This window comes from Leptosomus discolor, chromosome 4 (assembly GCF_034619465.1).
Source record: "Leptosomus discolor isolate bLepDis1 chromosome 4, bLepDis1.hap2, whole genome shotgun sequence".
In the NCBI taxonomy this organism is placed as follows: domain Eukaryota; kingdom Metazoa; phylum Chordata; class Aves; order Leptosomiformes; family Leptosomidae; genus Leptosomus; species Leptosomus discolor.
In genome coordinates this window covers 40,747,323-40,770,261 of record NC_141394.1, presented here as the reverse complement: position 1 = coordinate 40,770,261, position 22,939 = coordinate 40,747,323, and the positions used below count along the sequence as shown (strand labels likewise).

At 37.6% G+C, this 22,939-nt stretch overlaps 1 protein-coding gene across 1 annotated transcript in view; it reads left to right on the top strand.

Annotated features, from left to right (window-relative positions):
• The window catches only part of KLHL2 (kelch like family member 2), a 62,205-nt gene that overhangs the window by 6,399 nt on the left and 32,867 nt on the right, over nucleotides 1-22,939 (top strand). The window contains exons 3-4 of the mRNA XM_086464768.1: nucleotides 815-921; nucleotides 5,496-5,617. Of these exons, the coding sequence (XP_086320894.1) occupies nucleotides 815-921; nucleotides 5,496-5,617 (229 nt within the window). The remainder of the gene's footprint in view (nucleotides 1-814; nucleotides 922-5,495; nucleotides 5,618-22,939) is intronic.

Genomic DNA, 22,939 nt, shown 5'->3' with positions numbered 1-22,939 from the left:
CCTTGCCTTTTTTTATCTAGAAAATTTGATTATAAAGAGTACATGGTGTGGTGGGTTTAACTGTAAGATGTATATCCAATAGCTGTAAACTGCATTGGAAACACCTGTATTAGGAATGATTATAAATGAGATGTGACTATTGCAGTATGTACAATAAAAATAGGAGGAAATATGTGTTACAGTTGCAAAGGACAAGAACACAGATGGATCTAATGAAGATAAAAAGTCAGGCAAGATATGAAGTTAACTATAGTAAATTCTAAACTGGTCAGAATGGAAAAAATAATTGCTATTGTGTGCATGGGCTGTGTATGAAAAGTGCTTGGAAAACAGTAAGTATAGAGATGACAGAGTAATGATTTTGAACAATTGAGTAGGCATGAGCTTCCAGTATAATGCGACACAGGCTTCACAACTGAAGTTTGTATTCTTTGTCATCTGTAAAGTCTTACTCTTACCTCAGTTTTTTACTGTTTGTATCAAATTCTATCATAGTTATTCAAAGAGGCCCAGACTTCCAGTGAGAAGTTTATAAATTGGGCTGATAGAAATGTTGGTTATTCCGTGCAGAAAACTTCTGTGCAGGAAATCCCAGTTCAGTTGTTTGACTTTTAGAAAGTTCTGTGTACCCAAGCACCATCTGTAATCTGAGTAATAGCCGTGTGGTTGTGTAATGCATTTAAAAACAATACTTCATCAACATTGTCTGTCTGGTGCTTTTGAGGGCATGGGAAAAGAAATTGTGTATGATGATATACACTTTTCTGTTGTAGTTCACTTGTGTGAAATTGCCTTCTCTGATATTTCTAAACAGTCAAAACTTGCTGTGTGATGTGACGATAGTAGCTGAAGACATGGAAATTGCAGCGCATAGAGTTGTGCTAGCCGCCTGCAGCCCCTACTTCCATGCCATGTTTACAGGTACCAAATGTTTCAATACTTACTATGTTCTAATCCAATCCGACTTTATAAAGCACAAAAATTAAATGACTTTTGCTTTTAGGATCTCATTTAATTTTTAGATAAGCCAGTAGGAACGTTTACATTTCTTAATGATTTTTTTTTTGCAGTCTGAGGACGTACTGGCAACCTATTCTTTGGTAGCATGATGAAAGCTTTAAAAAGTCTCCTTCATTTAAACAAGTTTATATGTTAAGTAAGCCACGAATAGTAGAGTTGTTATGCCCTTTAAGACTCTAGTAATGTCACTTGCCCAAAAGAAGGTTAAAATAATTTTCATGTGAATTTTGCAGTAGATTATGTCCTTTAACAACTACTGCTGCTATGTTCTTTAGAACCCGAGTACTCTAGGCTGTTAGTAGATATGAAAGCTTTCTGTGGCTTTGGCAGCCTATAGCTGGAATGCATGTTTCGGTATTTTTAGGGTAATTCTCTGTGACAGATGTACTCTGCATCATTGCCACAACTTTTCTGTGCAGGCTTAATTCTGCCTCTGCTCGCTCCATGCTGGCCAAGTTACTGCTTTGCTGCTACGACAGGAATGCTGAGGGCTTGTGAGGCCAAGATAGGTTCAGGTTCATAGGAGCCTTCAGCTGAATTCCTGTGGGTTTAATTCCATAATGGTTATAAACCACTTTGAAATCATGGAATTCTGTGTCAGAATGAGAACACTACTAAATGCATGTTAAAACTAACTTCTGAAGTTAACTTTTGTTTGTTCCTTCTCAAATCTTGTGCCAGTTTGATAGTTACTGTTGACTGTCTGAAATTAAAAGAATTCTCTGCAATATATTGCTTCTGACCACTAGCTCAGATGGAGGCAGAAATGTGACTCTTAGCTTGCCAGTATACAAGGAAATTGGAGTTTTAATAACTTTAATTGTATGCAACTGGAAGATTGATGAAATTTGAAATACTGTTGCAACCTGGGGAAGCAGCTGATTATTCTTGATTTTATATGCAAATATTTTGACACAACCAAAGATAGAAGTGAATTCACTACTAGTGGCGGCAATGCTTTGAAGTTGTGTGTAAAATTAATATCTGGTCCTCTAGTAGTTTGTCAGATTTGCATTTGTGGTTGAGACAAACATTCCAGGTGACTGATACATTCTTTCTTAATTTTCACTGTTGTCCTTAAAGTTAGAATGAAACAGCTGCTTCTTCAGTTCTTTTTTATCACCTTAGTAACAGAGAAACACAAGCCTCTTAGATAAGTTCTGTATTAAAGATTAACTGTTGTTGACTGTCACATTGAAAATTCTCTTTACTCAGCATATAGCTTTGTATTATATTTCCTTGTGGTTAAGATATTTCTGCTTGCCCTGACTGCCCTTTCTGTGGAGAAGTTTATTACGTGTTAGGAGTGACAGTGCAGCAGTCTGTGGCTGCTCTCCAGATGGAATCGCTGAAATCTTGGTTCTTTCCTTGCTTCAGTCCCTTTAAAATTTTTGTTTGTTTTATGTTTTTAAATGTAGGTTGTCTTTGACTCCCAGTGGTGCCAGAGGTGAGAATGCTCACCTGAATAATGGATGGGAAATGTTTAACCCATGCATCTGTGGCAATGTTTATGTAGTTGATGAACCAAATTGGTTGGAGTTTAAATAGAATTCAGCTGTTGCTTCAAGATTTATCAACAAATATTATACTGCTCTCATAGGTTGCCTTCAGCAAGGCCCAGCTGTGGTATTGGAGCATTTCAGTGACTCCCCTGAGAAAAAAAAAATCTTGAAGTTTGTCGTAATTGTTACCTCCATGAATCTTGCAGTTCACACTTCTCAGGTGGATTTGTATTCTCATCCAGTAACCCACAAGTGCAAATAACCAGGTTTGATTCCTTAACCAGGTGCAACCAAATGGAAAAGTATCTTCCTCCATTAAGAATAAAACAGTGATTGAAAAGACAGTAAAAAAAAAAAAAAAAAAAGGCGCTTTTTTATGCTTCAGGGTTACTTCTTGACTAGAAATTAGAAGCTTATATTTAGGAACATGTTTGCAGGTTGCTTCCATCTTTCTCTGAGTCATTAGGTACTGATGGCTATGCAGGCCAGGATATGGCATTAACTGGGATATGAGATCGACCCTCTGCCTGTTTTTTTTTTCCCCCCGTTTGCACTTGTAATGATAGAAATAGCACTATTAAATACCCAGAAAGAAAAAGTTACTGCCTTTTAAAGTTACAATATTTAGTTAGTAACAATTATCCTACTGGGGGGGAGGGGAAGGTTAAATATGGGACAATGTTACCAGGAATAATTCTTCCTTCTGTAAACAGTGGAATTCTCTAGAAATATGTGTTGTGATCTGAATTAAAGACACTTAAATGTTTAGAGGAAAGGTTTGTAAAACATCAGTGAAGGGACACTTCAGTGGCTGTAGGGCCTGGCTTGGGACAAGGGTGGCCTGAGTTTAATATTCTCTTCTGTGGTGGCAGTTATCCTTAGGGAATTACCTGCTCTGTTTGCTTACAGTCTCCATTTGCAAAATTCTGTTAAAAAACAGTGGGGGAAAAAAAAGTCTTCCTTACATTACTTTGTGAGGAATGATACAAGCTTTTCAGGTAGCCTTTTAGTACATTCAACTCAACTAGTACTCTACTGCTTCTGCTTGGGAGGTTGGATCAGCTCAGTGTTTTACTTTCTGTTCACGATATGCTTTCCTGTCACTAACAACTTTGTGGAGATATGGCGGTGCAACTTCCCAATCATGAACCGAGTTCGTCAGCAGGTTGAATTCTAAACTGAGACTGCCTAGCGGGTGAATCTATGGCTTGCTGCATATGATCTGTCAAACAAGTCTGGATCACAAGAGGGACTGATCGAGAGTTGTAGTAAGACTGCATGTTTGTTTAGCCTGAAAGGTAGAAGCAAGTCTTTGATTGTGTTTTGGGTGTCTTTTTTTTAAATATTCTGGGCTCTGTTGTTAAACAGAGAAGGTGCCTATCCATGGCTCTAGAAGCCTTGCCACGAAATCTGAAAACAAGCCTGATATGCTTTCAGAATACCAAACTCTGCTCTCCCCCCCCCCCCCCCCCCAATTTTCCCAAAGGACCACCTCCACAGCAGCTTGCATAATAAATAACTTTCAGCATACATGCTCTGAAGATCAAGAGGTTTAATCTGTGTCAAACTAGAAGTAGAAACTTGGAATACAGGGCCCTGCAGAGAATATGCTGCAATCATCCTTCAAAGGTATAGGGAAATATTTCAGAAGAGCAGGTGAAAAGAGAAAGTTCTGCAGGGGCAGGATTTTGTTTTCTAGAATGCTAGCAACCTGTGCTGCTGTTAAGTAGTAGTATCTTGCTGTAGATGGTCTTCTGCACTTCCTACCACTTAAAGAGTTGATTTAAAATCCCACTCCTTACCCTTCAGCCCCCCCCTCCCCCCAAAAAAGGCATGAATAATAGTAACAAATTTCTCAGTGATGATCCCTTTGCCAAAAGCACTGGGTAAAACGCATTGTTTGGCACCAACCCTAGAGACCATAGGGTAACAAATGATGAAAACGCGCATGTACTTCGTAAGGAAATGTCAGCAATGACCAGCAGCATCTTGTTCACTTCCCCATCCTGTCTGCTTCTGTGGTTCTATATGTTAAATCAATACCCTTACCACTACACACCGAGGGGAAAGAAATAAGAATACATGCAGTATAGAAGAATAAGAGATGGATGTATCCAGAAACTGGGATATACTCTTCCAAAGTAAAGTTTACGTGTCTACCAACGTAACTGGTGTAGTTCATGTTTCCCAGTGCAAGTCAATGCAAAAAAGGGTTAAAGGTCTGAGATGACCAGGTGGGTCCTTGGTAGTCATGGAGAAGGTTGTAATCATTACTTCAAAATGTATCTGTGGGCAACTATTTCAGATGTTGCATTTTAAGAAACATTGTATTTTAGAAGGTGGAAGCTGTTTTTTAGGCCTTTCTATGAAGATCAGTTGTGGCATATGGCCATATTTGTCAGCCTCCACAAAATGAGATCCGACAAGTTTTCTCTTGCTTACCGTTTTATCTTAGCTTAAGTTTTAACTGTTAAATCAGATCTGTAACAGAGCTGAAATTAAGGGAATAATAAGAAGGCAAGCAAAGAAATACATATGTTAATTCTTCTGTGGGGATATAATTTTTCTTATTTTAAATAAAATCGCTCCAGACTGCATTTGGTGTGCTCCTTCGATTAAGAAGCTAATAAAGCTACAGTATTTTAATAGCTTGCTTTGCCAGCAGAATGTTTTTGTATGCAGTTGAAGAGTCTTAGTTAGGTCTGATAACAGTATTTTCCTGGTATTGTACACTGGAGAAAATAGGTCACCTGCAGAAAAAGTATTAACCCAGGTAGCATTCACGTGATGGTAACACCAAAATCTTCCTTTTCATTGGAGGGAGGAAGGAAAGAAATTGAATTATTATTATTATTATTACAGTTGTTTTACTTTCACAACTGATCGTACACATAAAGTTCTGCTGCTATTAAACTCCTACATTTGTGCTGTATTTCTGTTTAATTTATTTGACTGATAAACTGTATTTTGTAGGTGAGATGAGTGAAAGCCGAGCAAAGAGAGTTCGAATAAAGGAAGTTGATGGCTGGACTCTAAGGATGCTTATTGATTATATTTACACTGCTGAAATTCAAGTTACAGAAGAAAACGTGCAGGTAAGAGTGAGAATATTTTATGCAACAAAAGAGATGTTATGTGCGGAGTCATTTATTTTGTCAGTGTGATTCAACTCTGATATGAGAAATGTCATCTGCAAACTGGATTTTTTTTCAGACCTTGTGCTTACAAAGCAAGTAATCATGCTGTTTAAATTCTGGGTCAAATTCAAATACTATTGAAGTCAATGAAGAGTCAGTTGACTTTAATGGGCTTTGCAACCAAACCTTATGTAATACAGTAAAATAGATGGTCTACTCTGCCTAAAACTAATGCTGTCAGCCACCCCTGTACCAACCCCTCTCTGATACTTTAGTACAATTTACATAAACACAATAGGTTTGTTCTTAAATGTAAAACCATGTTTTCCAATTAAGCTAATCTGTTTGGTTTAATGTATTTTTTTTTTTCTGCTAGCCTGCAGAATAAAGTACTTTCTCCTGCTCAGTCTCTATACCTCGCCAGTGGCCAGTTGTGCAGAAATTTTTAGCTACTACTGGTTTTTGTTGGTGGCTTTTTTTTTTTATAAATCAACCAATATCTAGCATGAAGGTTTTGCCAATCCCACAGAGTTAATCAGTTTTTCTAATCAGCTGTACATTCAGCTGAAACTTCAATTAGAATAAAACAAACACAAGCTTAGAAAACATAGCTTCCTGCCCTTAATGTTTTTCCTTCCACTCTCTTTTGGGATTTGGCGTAGATGTTTGGTAAGTTTAAAACTAGTTGCATAACAGGTGATATGTTTAATTCTCATGTTTTTCTTCTTGCTTCTGTGGCCTTGTTTGTGCTCTTGCCCAATGCCAGATTACTGGCAGTTATTTTGCTGCTTTTGCAGGGGGCAAAACCGTGTCGCTGTATTTGGCGTTGAAAACTTCTGTTGCAATTGTGTATTCTGAAATGAATTGCTTTTATTGGGCATTAGGCTGAAATTAATAGCTTTTTATTGGCTGTTGAACCTGATGAAGTCACTGCTAGTTTTAGCTATGCTTGATTGAAGGCCTAGAAGTGAGAAATATTACCAACTTGAAACAAAATACCGTACTACTAAACCTTCCATCTCTTGGGTCATACCATAAGTCTCTTAATTCTGCAAGATTAATTTCTTGTCACCTGCTTCTTAAGGTATTGTTTACTTCTGGTCTGATGATAGGTTTATGTAGTGAAAAAACTGTCTGAAATTATGTTGTATCTTGACAATCTGGTGGTTGCACAAATCTCTATATCACTGTGCAAGACCTTGGGCAAAATCCAGACGTGTCAGAGATTCCCTAATTGAGCTTCTCTTGCTTGATCATGCTGGCTTTTCATCCTTAAAGCAGGATATTCTGTCTTGCTGACACTTTAATGACCTTTATTTTGTACTTTTGATCCATAGTATCAGACTGGAATTAACAGGCAGCCTACTGTGTTTTGGCTGTAGGTGTTGCCTGGGAGGATGCATTTTAGCCTGTTGTTGGCAATGCTGATTTTTCTGTGTTTCAGGGAAGGAAAAGTCAATGTTATGTTCCTTTCTCATACAGGACTTACTAAAGACCAGAAATCTCCAAGTTTAAAGCTCCTGAGTCTGATAGGGCTTTCATTTTCATAGCTCCAGATTGTCTGTCTGATGATATATCTGGTGATGTTTGGGATGGTAATATAAATAATGTGTTCTGGTGAGTGATATTACAAGTTTGTGAGTACTGAGAGGACAGTCAAGCTTTTGAGTGGACTGTGGTTTACTGCAATATAGTTGCACTTCGATGTTGATACTGAATATACTTATAATGTTATGACTGGTAATGAACGGAAAGCTATTCTTGCTTTGTCATTTTCATCCTTTTTGCGTTATTACTACTAGATATGTAGTGTTTATTTGCATTATGTCAGAACCAAACACTATGGAGAAAAACAAATACACTGATGCAAGTCCTTTTCCTTCAGTTTGAAAGCCAAGGTAGGAAAATTATTAGTGTGAATTTCTGGAAACTTAGAAAGCTAGCGCACACTGTCAGGCATTAGTTAAATTTGTATTCGCTCCGTATACATGTTGCATGCTCTTGAGATTAATTCTAGCTCTCAATTTTTTGTCTATATGACGAATAAGTATTGCTAGAAGGTATTGTGAAATTTTAGTAGTGGTTGAGAATTTATCTTGTGGGAATACAGAACCATGAAAACCTAAAATGCTGTGTAATCTTGGCTCTCAGCTTTTTTTATGTTTGGGCTAATGTGCTAAACTGGAACTTCAGCTTCTAGGTAACTGGTTATGATTCTTGTTCTGATTCCCTTCATGGGATTTCAAGTGCATTATTCTGTCTCTTCAGATAGTATGAATAGGTATTGAATTAATTTCTAATATGTGATACTATGTTTGAAGAGGGTGTAAGCACTTTGAATTCAAGTAATGTAAAATTGCTAAGTATGCTTTGGTATTAAAATAGCTTTATATATTTATGAAAAGTAGTTATAAATGAATACTTAATGGTGTAGCCAAGCTCACTGGTCTTTCTCAAGGGTCAGGTTGATTATGAGCTTCTTTCGTTAGTGTCTTACTTGATCTAGATGTGGACAGGAGATCACTTCCTTACCATGCCTTTGCAAATTCTGAGTAAGAGCTGTTCATTTATTCTCCCATTGTTGTGTTCTCACCTGTATGTTTTTGGATGTGAGGTGGGGAGGATGGGTAGAAAAGTGAGGTGTAATCAATGATTGAGGAGAAAACCACATTAATTTAGTGCATAAACTATCAATAAGGGAGGCCTCAGCACTGGTTATTATCACTACATTAGTTAAATACAAAAGAACATTTGTTCTTCTCTTCAATTCTTAGTTCAATAGGCTCTCCCGAGCCCCCAACAGTAAGACAGCTGGTATATGAATGTGCACATTCTTGATTTTCTTCTAGTATTCGTCCTTCATTTAGAATGAGTTATTTTACTATTCATCTATAACGGCACTCACTTCACGTAATGCAATACCAGCGTTTCCGTCGTATTTACATATTATGTCACGTTTTCCTGCATTTTCAACTCTCCGCTCTTTCTTCTTTCTTTTTCTTTTCGCAGAAAAGAAATTAAATATCAGATTTAATCCAATATCACGTTTTTCATGTTTTAAGAAGAGAACATCAAAGTTAATGATTTCAGAAGGCAAATCAACCTTCTTGCACATCAAATTTTTTTAATTTCCATATAGGTATTAACTACACGCAGTGCACAATGTGGGAGAGTTAGTTACTATAAGAAGCTCATGCGTGAGTAACTCTCCCACGCTATGCGTATGCATTTGAGCACATATTTAGTCAGCCGTATGCCTAGGGCCTCTACTGAGCACAAATATATCAGAGAAGAAATTCCTGCAGTTGTTCGTGGACTGTGGATTTGTTATGGGCTTTAGAGGTCAGCCTGGTACGGGGTGAGTGGGATGTGATTGGGGTAAACATGGGATAAAGTTGGTTGTGTTCTTTTCTGATTTCCTGCTGCAGTTCTCTGTTCCTATAGTTGTGCTTATACAATTGTTTGCTGGGCAGCTTTATAAACCAGATTGTTGAACTTACATTAAAAAACCCAACAATTCAACACTCCTTTGCCATGCCCCTGCCCTCCCACCTCCCCCCGGGCTCTTTTTTGTTTGTTTGTTTGTTTGAGTTATTCTTAACTTGGATCACTTCAATTATCTGATTTATTACATGGACCTTCCAGTTGTTGTGTCTGCACAATACTTTGGGTTAGTGTGTTGAAGTGTGGGTACATACACCTGTGTTGGGAGTGGACATTTCCTTGCTGCCTGGGGGAAACATTACATGTAGCTTTACTTTGGACCCACCAATAAACATGTTATCTTACTTGTCAACAGGAATTGTGCATGAGAGATAGCAGAAGAGAAAAATTGCAGGTAATGGTATTTTTAGAAAGCTGTGTCCTGCCATATTTTTCCCTTTAAAGAGTTTTGGTAGGTACCGCCAACACAAGGTCCAAAGTCCTAAACAGGATTCTTTTTAATATGTATCATTTTTTGTGTTCATTTTCTGAAATTATTCAAGAACAGTGTTTGCATAGTGATAAGCATACTATAAACACATGAACACACAATATGTATGCATATGTAACCCTTACTGTTTATGCGGATGGCTATCTAGAGTATAACAGACACACTTCTATTTGTATGGTTCCATGGGATGTGGGCATAAGAGTTGACAGCACATGTGATTTGAGCTGCTGTCACAACAAGGTCTGAAAAAGCAGCTGGTTTCCCTTAGAAATCCTTGAAAAAGATCCTCATGTTGTCCAAACTTCTTACTAAAACAGTCATTCTACAGTACGGTATTTGGTAACATGGGCTTTGACTATTAGTGCTTCACCTCATCAGCTGATTGAACAACTTTGCAGAGTTACTGAATCCTGAAAAGTCCTCTAGCTTGAAAATGAGCAGATACCTCACGCCAAAACCCAGAGAAGTCCCACAGCTTATGAAAATAGATATGTGGTTTTCAAGATGGTCAGCTTCTGAATATTGTTTGTGGTATGACCCATGAACAGTTGGATAGGCAGGACTGAGGGTATGTTAAAGTAGCACAAGGGAAGAAGGAACAGGAGGTTATAGGAAATACCATAAAAGGTAATTAATACTGAACTCTGTAAAGTGAAACAGTGACTGAATGTATCTAGTCTTGGCAGAGCATGTTTAATCTAACAGTGGAAACTTTATAACAATCCTTATGTAGTTTGTTCCAGTTGCTTTAATAGCTTTTCTAGTTAAAATGATAGTGTCTGACTTAAACCTTCCTTGCTCTGTGCTAGACCAATTTCTGCTACTTCCTTCTGCTGTCTTTTAAAGCACCTTATTGCTAGTTTTGCTGTAGCAGTCTTATGTATTGAAAGACTGTTCTCATTCATAAAATTTAAATTTTTTTTTTCTTTAGACTGAACATCATAGACTTTTCTTCGGAGGCAGTACTTTCTAAATCTTTTGCCATTCTTCTTGCTTTTCTAGACTCTTTTCATTTCACCTGTATCTACATTTTTAATATGTGATTGCCAAAATTGGACTCAGTAGTCCATTGAGGCATTGTTAATGCACTGGAGTGAAATTACTATCCTGTGAGTAAAATACAGGGTTTGTTTCTTTACATTATTGAGTAGATTCTCATTTCCAGTAACATGACGTTGATTCCAGAGGTTACTTTCTCTTTATGCTGGGAGAGAGAGAAGGAGAATGAGAACATGGGATTGGTCATCATGCAATGGAAGAAGGAACTTGTGGTACCTCTTAATTTTGGTAAATGGCAATTTGAGTGATTAGTTGTTGTAAGTATTTGTGCTTATTAGCGTAATACTGCTAATAAACCAAAACTAGCAGAAGTCATTATCTGGTTATAGTAGTAGAGTGTCTTTCAATAAGTTTAGTGGGCAAGACTTCAGTTTCACGCTGAGAATTATCTGTTATGAAGACGTGCCAATTTGCAAGTCTGTTTTCAGCCACATGTTAAAACTGGCTTAAAAAAGTTAATTATTTTCATTTTGGAGAAATGTTCAATTATCTTTTAAAACTCAGCAAAACCAGAGAAGAATGGCCTACTGTAAAGCTTGTAAACTTATACCTGATTTGGGGCTGGGAGGGCAGGGGATGAGAAGAAAGATGCATAAAAGTAGTTTTAAAAAAGTTTGAAAGAAAAATGTAGAATGTATTTTGAAGAGACCATTACACAGAAGAGAATGCAGCAGAATGAATAATCCACATATGTTTCTGTTGAAGTAGGCAAAAAAAACCCCAATAAACCACTAAGGAGTAGATATTCCACTAAAATGCCAATAAAATGTAGTAAAAATGTGCCATCAGTAATATGAAGTCCATAGGGTCTACATTTACCTTGCCTTACCTTTACTGGTTACTAATATAAAGGCAAAATTAAATTCTGCACAGCATGTAACATTCCTTAGTTTTTGTTCTGCTGAGCACTAGGATAAGCTCAGATCAAAGTATTCTGGGTAAATTGTTGCATTTTATTTAGAATTGGACTGCTGATGCTGCATCATGTGCAGTTTTATGTGGGTGGGACGTGTGAAATGACCTCTGTTTAGGGGCTACCAGTTTCTTTTGAAACAAAGTTGGTTTTTTCCTTCATGTCTGTGTCTCCTGATGGTTTCAGATTCCCTCCTTCAGTACTCTTTCTACTAAGGGACGGGCACACCAGCTTAATTAAAAAGAAGGTTCAGGATCATGATGGAATTGCCAGTTTGACAACTTACTACTGCATATCAGCTGAACAAGAGCACCTGTTCATGTGTGCTTTTAGCTTGAAGAAAATATAAAATGACTTAGTATAAGCCAGTTCGTACGACTCGTTGCTTTACTTGGTATTTGCCATAGTCTTTGAGCACTTAAATGTTCAAATTACTGTAGCTTAAATTTCAGTAATCTTCAGAGCCATACTGTTTTTGTATCTGAGCTGAGAGTCAAAATACTCCTAGGAATATTTTGATGCTTGTCAAGCTTTATCCTCAAAAGTATTTTGTGTATACGAACTGGTGATTATATTAACAGTCTTTAAGTAAGTTAGCAACACTGTGATGTGTAAAGAGCATAAAGCATGTTTTTTTTGAAACTAACTTCATTTTAGAAACCTAACTTGGAATGTTTTTCCAAGAGTTTCTAAAGCCTACCAGTAAATTATACCTTTGAAGACTAAAAAGCATCTCTTTTTGCCTTATTGGATCAAAAGATGTCCCTCGCCTTTCAAAGGAGTATATTCAGTTTTCTTTATGAACATAGGAAGTTTTCTGGTTTAAATGGGGTAGACTTTTCCTTTTTAGAACCAATAGCTGACTGTCCTTTACAAATGTGTGATTGGGCATCGTAAGAGGAGAGAGTTCATTTCAGTACTTGAACAGAAATGTGCATTCTGTATCCTGGAAATGTGCCTGCTGCTGTGTAAGTGGGTGGGAGAGACAAAAGAAATATTTATTCAACTGAACGGAATGCTGTGAAGCTTTCATTGAATCTTATCATACAGTAGGTCCTGTTTTAAATATAACATTATATGTATGTTTTATATATATATAACTGCTTTGAGATAAAGTAATGCTGAAATTGCTTCCATGGGAACTTGACTGTTCTCATTCAGAGAGCCTATGAGATGCATGGAAAAAAATGCTAACCTTGATTTGGGAACCTAATAAGCACAGGAAGGGGGTAAGTTTGATCTTGATGCATTTGTAGATGTGCCCTTCAGCCACCTCTTCTTTAAGGACTTTATGATAATCAGGGAAAGTGAAACAGCTTAAGTGAAAGTGTATCTTGAAAAGAGGGAGTCCTAGGTAGGGTGGATCTAGGCAATTACAGCCCTATTGGTTATGATTAAGACTTTGCATGCCACCAAGAGACCAACAGATAATTAATATAGGTCCAGCACCTCCTCAGTCGTGCACTCTACTGAAATGCAGGGCTCCTTAAGAAGAGTTTATCCTGAATTAAAGCAATTGCTGAATGGTTTTCAAATAGGCTATTATACACTAGACAGTGCAGTTTGGTGGTGACAGTATGGGTAGTGATAGCAGTTCTTCTAGCTAGAAGCAGTCACAATCTTCGAGCAGATGCAGGCAACTTAATAAAACTGTTACTGCTGTACCACATGCTAAATTTGGGATGCCTTAAGTTTGCAGGCTGGTTGTTAATAAAGGCCTCTGTTTACTGACCACAGTTGCCTGGTGACAGCATTTAAAAATCATTCTTTGGAGAATACATCTATTTCCCACTGAAGTCTTCACTATAGTATTAATTAATTGAATACAATTTTGAATTCCTAGATGTGTGTTTTAAGCCACAACCCCACAGTTCTTTGTATAGCTATCTGCTTGCATCTTCACAGTATCTTGACAGCCACTTCTTATAACTTTTTCATCTTGGTTTAGCTTCCAAAGTCTTTCCTGCAGGACATGGCCACTTACATGTTTGGTGCTGGAGACAGAATACTGGGCCATGTGAGTATCTGAGCTGGTTTCTTGTTAAACTCTGCATGCTCCTAAAGAAGAATGAATTTAGGTCAGACAATACCAATGCTATTGAACATAAGTGATACTTCTTTTTTTCTTTTAGAGATAATTTTTTTGAAGCGAATGAGTTTAAGTTTTTTCTCTTACTGACTGATTTCTCTGTCAATCGTTGCAGTAGATTTTTTTTTTTTAAATGAAAATAGCTCTGACTTTACATTAAAGTTTATAAATATCATAGACAGCTTCTTTAGAGCTGAAATCTGTGAATTTGTATTTCCTGTGGCTCAAATTTAACTTGCCGGAAACTCTCAGCAAGGTATCCTGGTGCAGCACATAGTTTTTCAGACAGACTGTTAGGCCAAATCTTCATTAAAACTGTACTGCTGTCTTTCAAGCTGTTCACATAGTTTTATTTTTCTGAGCTGATACTGAATTCTGATACCCAAATAATCTCCTGTAATCTTAACATTGGGGGCAGATTTGGCTGATGACAGTTGATACAGTTTTTCAAACATAGATTTTTCTCTCCATATAATATTAAATAGCATGAAATGTTAAATTGTCATACTGCATAATTTTTCAGCACCATTCAAACAAAAATGGTCTTTGCACTGTGTTCTGATACCTCAAATGGGCCCAAATGAAATTTTGTTTTGATGTTTTGACCTGTTAAGACTTGATAATCATCCCACATGCCACAACAACTTGTTGTACCTGCCCCTGCAGCAAGTACATGTGTCTCAAAATTTTTTTTAGCTGAAGGACCAGATGTTAAACCATCTAGCTGGGCTCTTTTATTAGTTCTGTGAGTTTCTGTAGGTAGAGGCTAATTTGTTAAGATATGACTTTTACAAATGAGGTACAGGTACATATTTCTCATCAGATAAAAGCGGGTTATACAGTGACAGACTAAATTGACAGCTGCATTAATTTTTAGATGAAATAGAGTTGTCAAAAATGAGTAATTAACACTGTTGTCTGTAACTGCTGCTTTAAGTATTGGACCAGGTACTTAGAATCAGGGCTAAAATTCAGGAATGCCAATACAAAATATTTCTTCTCTGTCTGAAGAACACTGAGGCATTTGAAGACTACATGGTGCATCCCAGCATGCAGAGCCATGCAGCTTCACTGGTGATTCTCTTCACTGTGGTTCGTGGCTTATGCCCTTGTGAGAACATATTTGGAAGAGAGGAAGGGGAAAAGTTGAGACACCATCTATTCTTAAGATCTCTACATATACAGCTATCTCAACTGAGCTTTCAACTTTATAATTGACAAGACAGTTTTAGTGTTCTTTTAACAATCTTTTATGTGATAAATCTTGGAAAATATTTACAGACACCCCCTCTCTGCCCTTAATGTATGTTGAGTAAGGTGATAATTAATTATTGAACCCTCAGGTGGTAGGTTACAATCCTGCTTGTTTCTGAGGGGATTAAAGTATTTGTCATGATCTTCGGCTCCCTCATCTTCCATATCCTCCACCAGTGGGTGTTTGCTGGACACAGCTTGATCTTGAAACCATCGTATTTCAGCCTACCATCACTTTTCACATGGCCTTCATGGAGACATAAAACCTTCTGTCCATAAACTTTTTTTTTTATTTGCAAGTAGGTTTCAGGCAACTGCACTAATTCTTGAAAGCATTTTTCTCTACAAAAAGTGTTTTATGTAGTAGAGCTATTGAGTGTCAAAAGCTATTGGCAATCGGTGATCTTATTTCCTCGACACAGATATTATTAAAACTTGAGGAGGAGATGGAGTTCTTTATTGGATCATCTTATAGAGCTTTAAAAATAAACAAGCCTTTGGTCTTTTTGCTCATCTCCATCATGGCTGTAGCATCATAGCTGCTAAATTCTGGAATTTCTTCCAAATTTCAAAGTTGTATTCAGAGTCATTTAGGTTAAAATGTTTTATAAAACTGCCTCATCCCAATGACTTCATGATTAAAACTGAATTAAAAAAAAAATCAGTTAATCCTGATGTGTGTTGAAATCACTCTTTATATGGTAATCCAAACTTTTACTTTTATTCTTTTATGCCAGCACAGTTCTAATGATATTAGGGGCTTGCTGACACTGCAGAAAAGTACTTAAATCTAAGCTGACATGAGTTTCATTAGGAACTCTATTCACAGAAGCACGTTTAAGTCTTACTGGGCAGGAATTTAGTGCTGGACTCAACAGCCTCATAGTATACTGATTGTGTGCTGAAAGAGTACCAGTGGAGTACCACTGTGTTTTGCTATTGTGCATATTTTATACATTAGGCCTCAAACAACCATCTGGTTACCTCTTTTGACCCTTTTTTTTTTTTTTTTTTTTGTATTTGTGATAACAGCTTTGAGGATGTTAATAATGTGAGCCCACAACTAATATGTGCCTTAGCTGGAGGAAAGACAGTGGCACACTTCTTGAATTTATATGCATTGTTAGACATGTCAGGCAACAGTAAATTATCTAATTTTTCCAGTAAAATAATCCTACTATGCATTCTTCATTTGCTTATACATGCCTGCCTGTCAGAAGAGTGAGTGTGGGAGGGAAGGGAAAAGAGGAGTGTGATCTCTCTACATGCGTATTTTATTACCAATGCAAGCTTCATTAATTTGCCCTTTAAATAAGTAAGCTTCGCATAAAAGAGCTGCTGACCAAATTACCAAGCAAGCTTTGTGGGGAAAGATGATATTTTTCTCTTTGTCAGTTTTTAAACGCATATTGAATAGTATGTATTTTTCTCTACTCTTTTCCATAGCATATCTTTTGTGACTTTAGCTGTTATGTATGTGCAATGTAGAAACTGCCTGGGTTTGGGGACATGATATTATTAGGTGCACTACTGAATAGATACAGTTACTGTTTTGTCTCTCCCATTTCTATGTTTGTATTTAAGACTGAGAAACTGGGGTTTTTGGTTTGGTTGAAGATGTATTCAAAAGCGTCACACCTGGGTGATAGACGTTTGATGTCCTACTAAAGGATTGCCTTTTCTGATTTGGCTTGCTTGGTGACGCATGACAGAAAGAAATTACACTGTGTTCTTAACATGAGGAAGGTGGTAAGGGTTGCTGAATCTGATAGCCTGCTAACAGCAAGGTGGCTGCAGCTCCATGTCCCCAAGCTGCTGCTGGTAGTGAGGCTGAGCATTTATTTCCAGTAGGTATCTACGCAGTCACATGTATACAGCACATGCAGCCAGTCACACAGATCATGCAGACAGAAACACTCAGCTGTTTTCTTGATTTTGTTTTGAGCTGGGCTGTCTTCCTAAAAAGTCTCTTGGACGGGTATGTTCAACACCTTTTGCATTGTGGTGCTAGACCTAGAGGAGACCTTCCCAAATTATGTTTTAAGCCAGGATGAATAAATACAATTCATACTTCTTCACTTAGGGATAAAATTCTTTACTATTCTCTCCCCTTAGTTTTAGATGGTATGGTGAAGTTCCAAGAGGTAGGTAGCAAAAGGAGTTTGTAGAGAAGGCAACTGCTGTTTCTCTACAGGTGTAGGTTTGGTTAAGGCAGAAAACTGGTGGCAGGACCACCAGAACCAGGAGAAGCACATGTTACACAGATATGGCAACTACTCTTTCCTGAGGTACTCACATTTTTACATTCCTGAGTTTTTTTCTTCTCTGAGGATGCCTTGCTGCTATTTCTGTCTGTCCTTTTAAGTGATGCTTTATTCACGTTTTGCTGGCATTCTCCAGCCAATAAATTTTTTGATAACTTTTTTTGTTTTGGTCTTGCTGAATGGGAGATCCCAGAACTTTGTTTGTAAAGAAAATTGGGCAGGCAGAAGGATATGGGCCTTGTAAGAATGAAAAGATACCTGAATGGAAATTTGAGCTGTTGTACACCGGGTTGTAGATGCTAAAGAGAAGAACATAAGGGAGAAACAGAATTGAGAATGAGCACAAGAGAGGAAGATGAATATAAAATGTGGATCAAAAGGTATGAGGAGTGAATTAAAGTTGTCCTGAGTCTGTAAAAGACTGTTGGACTGCCAGATGCCAGTGTGTGTGGGAGGCAGAGGGTCTTGAACTTCTTCTGGAGAGAGACTGAGGTCTTACGGACTGAATCATGGATTTTCCCTGTCTCAAAATCTTTGTTCTGTCAGAAGATGTTTTGAGGGGGGAGTAAAAGCACTTGTTTCTGCTTATTTGGAAGAAAGGCTTCTGGGCAAAGGCGGTGAAGAGGCTTGTAGCTTGGCTATGTCAGTACAGTCTAAGCAAGAGCCAAGGAATGAATCAGAAACTCATGGAGGAGGTGATGGGGTGAGATAGAAATGGGGTTGAGGCAGAAGTACATTATAGAAGAGATACTGATCTGTAATCCTGCACTTCAGAAGCATGTGATTCTGATTACTGTGGGAGGTGAATGGGAAGTCACTGAGGGATTTAAACAGGCATGTTTAATTTAAATGATAAAAAGAATAAAACACTTTTACTCAGCACTGCAGCTCTAAATATAACAGCTGTTAATTTCCTGAATATTGTTTCTTTAATGAGTGATTTAGGAGAGCGTGTAGGCTGCCAGAGCCACACATGAGCAAGGTGCCAAAAACTAATTAAGGTAGAAAGACCCAGTTATGCCAAGGGACTGTGCAAGGTGCATCCCCTTACAGATCAAGGATAGGATTAGAGAAGGAGTCAAAAGATGAGGTAGTGAAGCAAATGAATAAGAATATCAGATCATTAGGGCAAATAGGATTTTTTATATATATATATATATGTAAAAATAATTCTTACATACTCATGGAGAAGAAACTTTTAAAGTGAGGTGGCTGAGGCTGTATAAAAATGTTGTATACTTTAGCTGGCTATTCCCTGCAGTTTCAGCTCACGTTTTAGTAAATCAGTACAATGTCACTAGTGATCCTGAGCGTTAGAGAGACTATCAAGGATTTATTTTTTTTGTTAGTGTCAGGTAACATAAGGGAAGTTCAAACTTTCCAAACTTTCCATGTGTTTTAGAATTCTATTTGAGTTGTGCATAGCTCCTAAAAACCTCCTGTAATTCTTTGAGTGATCCAGAAATAACCATATCAAAGGCTTTTGAAAGTCAAGTTAGTTATAGTCCCTCCTAAATTGTCACATGATGAGCAATAAATAGATCAAAATTCCCTAGGGAGCACAGGAACAAATAGGAATAAATAGTTGGTTTTCACTGTATCAAAATGGTTGTAATGTGTCACAAGCTTCCAAAGAAGGACAGATTTTCTTTAGTTTTGAAAAGTAGGTAGCACAAGATGTAGGTGATAAACTGGTTTAAGGATTTTTTTTGAGACCAGACAAAAATAGAAAATTTCACCGCTTTCTAGCTAAGCTAGATGTCGGGCAAGCATGATCACAGACCAAATTTAATGTTGGAAAGTGTAAAGTAATGCATGAAAAGAAAAATTTTAATTACTCCTACGTATTGCTGTGTTTTAGATTAACAACTTTTCCTAGAATAGAATAACATACTGTAGTCACCTTAGAAAAAATTCTGCTCATTGTGAAATAGTGGTTTTAAAAAGGAGTGTAAAAAATGGCACAGCAGCATCTGTATGTAATTGTATAAATCTGTGTTCTCACCTGTAAAACACTGCTGGATGGTCTAAAATATGACAGGAATCGCATGCTTTGGGGAAAGGCTTAAAGCTGTTACAGGCATGGAAAAGCTATCATTTAAGAGAGTTAGAGCATTCAGGCCTTTTTTTAGGTTGACTGTGAGATGACTAAACAAGGACTCTTATATTTTTTTCTTCCAATATCTATTTGTTTCAAAGACTCCATATACCCTTTTTAAGGGTAAAAAGAGTGAGTTATGTTCTTATAGTGAAAGATAATAAGCTTTTCTTTAGGTTACCTAGAGAGGAGTGCACAAAACCATACATGTGCATACGTGTTGTTGTTATTACGCTTAGAGTGGATGACTAATGAATTGAGTATGTTGCTGCAAAATGCATGAAAGGAGCTGCCTAGAATGCAGAAGGTGAGCAGTGTGCTTTTCTAGCTGCGCTGATTGGTTTGGAAATGATTACCTGTGAACCTTGGGTTACCATTAGATAGACTGTGTTTCAAAGCATGTCTTTTCACCCTGTAAGGTTTACCTCCCTAATTAGGAGAGAGCATATGAGGTCCAGGTCTGGGTTGGGTTCACCCGTTCTACTTTTCCTCTGTCCCAGGTTTCATCTTCCCCTTTTGCTTGGAAGTGGGGAAGACAGAGAAGGGGATGGTGCTGATGGAAGCAGAGCAGTGCTGTGAAGCTTCATTTCAGTAAATACTGGGTTTAACCACATATTGGGGAAGGGAGGAGTACGTAACAGATTCTGTCTTAAGCCATGTGCCAAACTTACTTCCAGTGTGGCTGAGAGTGTGGAGGAGATCCCTGGCTGGTTGCAGCAGAGCTAGGCAAAACCAGTTGTAAGACGGGCAAAATTTTTGCCATTTCTTCCTCTTTATCTTCTACCCCTCTCCTACCCTTAAGAGAAGCCTGCATCCCTGGTCCACCATCCAGAACCATAGCTGCCACCACCACAATCTTTTACAGTCCCCAGGACAAGCTCTTGTCCCATTGCAGCCTTTACCTTTATTTACCTGTGAAGCACTGGGCACTGCCAATTTTTCTCAAGTGGTTTGCTTTTAATTAACTAGAAATGCTGTTCTAAAAGGTAAGATGCATCCTTGTGCTTCAAGAGCAAGCTATTCCTTACGTTTCAAGGAAATATTCTCTGCTGTGGCTGATATACTCTGGTCTGTGGGGTTTCATGCACTCTAATAGTGGATGGAGGTGGATGTTCCTAGACTTCCTGGGGTGAATAGACTGTTGCTTTGGTCTAATACATAATTATCCCTTTATTTTCATTATTAGCAGGTTGGTCTTGGAACTGTTTGGAAGTGCTCAGGTTCTGCATCAGAAGGGTGTTTGCCTTCTGAAAATAGGGTGGGAAGAACATGTAAATAGCAGAGCATGCAGAAGGAAACTTGGACATTTTTTTTTATGCAGTTGACTAGGAAGTGATGCATTGCTTTTTCTTTTTAGAAGACAGGGATTTTACTCCTTATTTGAACATGCATTTAGCTGAAAAATGGTAAAGTTCTAGGCTAGCCTGGAAAATATATTTACCTCTTTGTTTTATGGGCCAGCTGGGATTGTGATTCCACTATGAGAGGTATTACAGCAACAAGGTGTAAGTATGGTGCGGTCCAAAAGAGTTTACAGACTTGAATAGACTTTTTTTTTTTTTTAAAAAAAAGGAGGAAACATATGATGACCAATGGGTAGGTTGGAAGTAATCATGGCTGAGATCACAAGTTTTCTGATTCTAAAACCTGGTGCCTTCAACCTGTCTTGCTAGGATGTGGTTGCCCTTTAACTAGATATTAATGAATAAGAACTTTTGTATGTAAACTGCCTTCTCAGACTGAACAGCTCGTGCAACTTTTCTGAGTCTGTGATCTTTAAAATCATCATGCTGCTAGGCTGTGTTAGAGACTCTTCTCTGTCAAGTTGGATGAAAGCAGCTGTGACCTTTACCGTAGGCCTCTATTTCTGTGTATGACCATACAGCTACCTGTGGCAAAACCTGAAAGACAGCCCTTGCCAACTTAAAGCACAGAGGTCATTTGCTCATTTTTAAAGTGTTCAATGCAAATGAAAGCATGTGTGCCTGTCTACCTTCCTGTAAAATTCAAGGTGCTTATTATGAGTGAATTAAGCCACTTAAAGAAGAGACTCCATGTTTGACCTCTCTTCCTTGCAGGTAGGTTCAGCAGTATGTTGCTACACATAAGATGAAATTTCTGGAAGCTGAATAAAGGCTTTCTTGAAAATGTTTCTGTTTTCTGCACATTGGTCATGCTTTAAATCATGAAATGTATGCATGGAACCTTCATCTGAAAAAAATTTCAAATGGGAGGCTAGAGATGCCATTTGCTTTGAGAATTCTGTCCCTACAAACCTGAATTTTATAAGCACAATTTCCAGATTAAAGTAATTATGAAATTTATCACTAAGCCTAATGTTTTTGGCTTTGTTTTTTTTTTGTGGAGATATTCTCCTGTGACTTTTTTTCTAGGAGAATATAAATATGGTCTGCTGTAGGAAACTGAATGATAAGTAAAAGACTCTCTCAATAAAATATAACTGTAACACTGAAAGCTTGGAGTAATCAAATGTCTTTTGAGTCCTCTGAAGGGCCTTTTATTGCACATTAGATGTTAATCTTGACAGAATTTTTGTATTGTAAATAAGCACCATGCACACATATCACTTCTACTTCATGCTATTTCTGTTGTCCTTAGTTCTTGGGTTTGTATTACTATAAAACTCCATAGTATGGATGCGTCTTCTGTGTCATAGAATGGGATAATAGAGAAAGCAGAGGTTCACAGTCTACTATCCCAGTTATACTGCTGTTTGTTTCCAGCACCAGCTTTAGAGTTTTGCAAATGGTGTTTCAATCCCTCTAAGATTGCCAGAAAATAGGCAATTATACTAGGAGAACAAGCCTTGTTTGTGACAAGTCAGTCAGTCTGTAATGTAGAAAAAAACCCTGACAAACAATTCGTTCCTCAATGCCCTCCCCCACAGTCCCCCCAAAGATGTCTTTTATACTTTAGGAAATGTAGCACGTGAACATTTTGATTCTTTTGTCAGTCTTTTATGTCTTCAGTTTTAGGGAGTATTTTAAAAATATTTCTATCATAGTAATCTTTGGAATAACCAAACTCAATATGTCTGTCAGTGGGGTCTGAGACTGGGGGTGGTCTGATACTGAAGGTGCGAGATGTTATGGGTAAATCCTATAGCTGAAGCACTAATTAAAAGCGTCAGCTGATACAGTGATTCTTTATGTGGGTCAGCCTTTACAGAAAGATTGAAGACCACGTAGTATGAGTCATGTTATCCTGCCTACTTAGTGTTTTCAGCTGGTTTTAATCCTTCTGCAGGGGAGCTTTGTATATTATTTGACTGCCTAGCACTTCAGCTCTCATAGTTAAAGAATTAATTGTCCAGTTTCTAAATGACAAAGTATCAACAGCAAGTGGCTTTGTTCAGTCTCTAGTTAGTCTTGTTTAAACTATCCTGTCCCTAAGAAAATATGAAGGTATTTTTGTGCAGCTGTAGAATCTTTTAAGCACTGAATTACAGTATAATGAAGGATTCTGAGCATTCATTTTAGATGACTTACTGTACATATACTTAAATTCAGTGACCAAACTTCTAATCAAAACCTTTTTCTATCAAATCAGAATGTCTATGATTTTTTTCACTGAAAGAAAAATCTGAAATTCTAACTAGTTCTTTAGTTCAAGAATACTTAACTCCAAGTTAGACAGTGTTTCATTTCT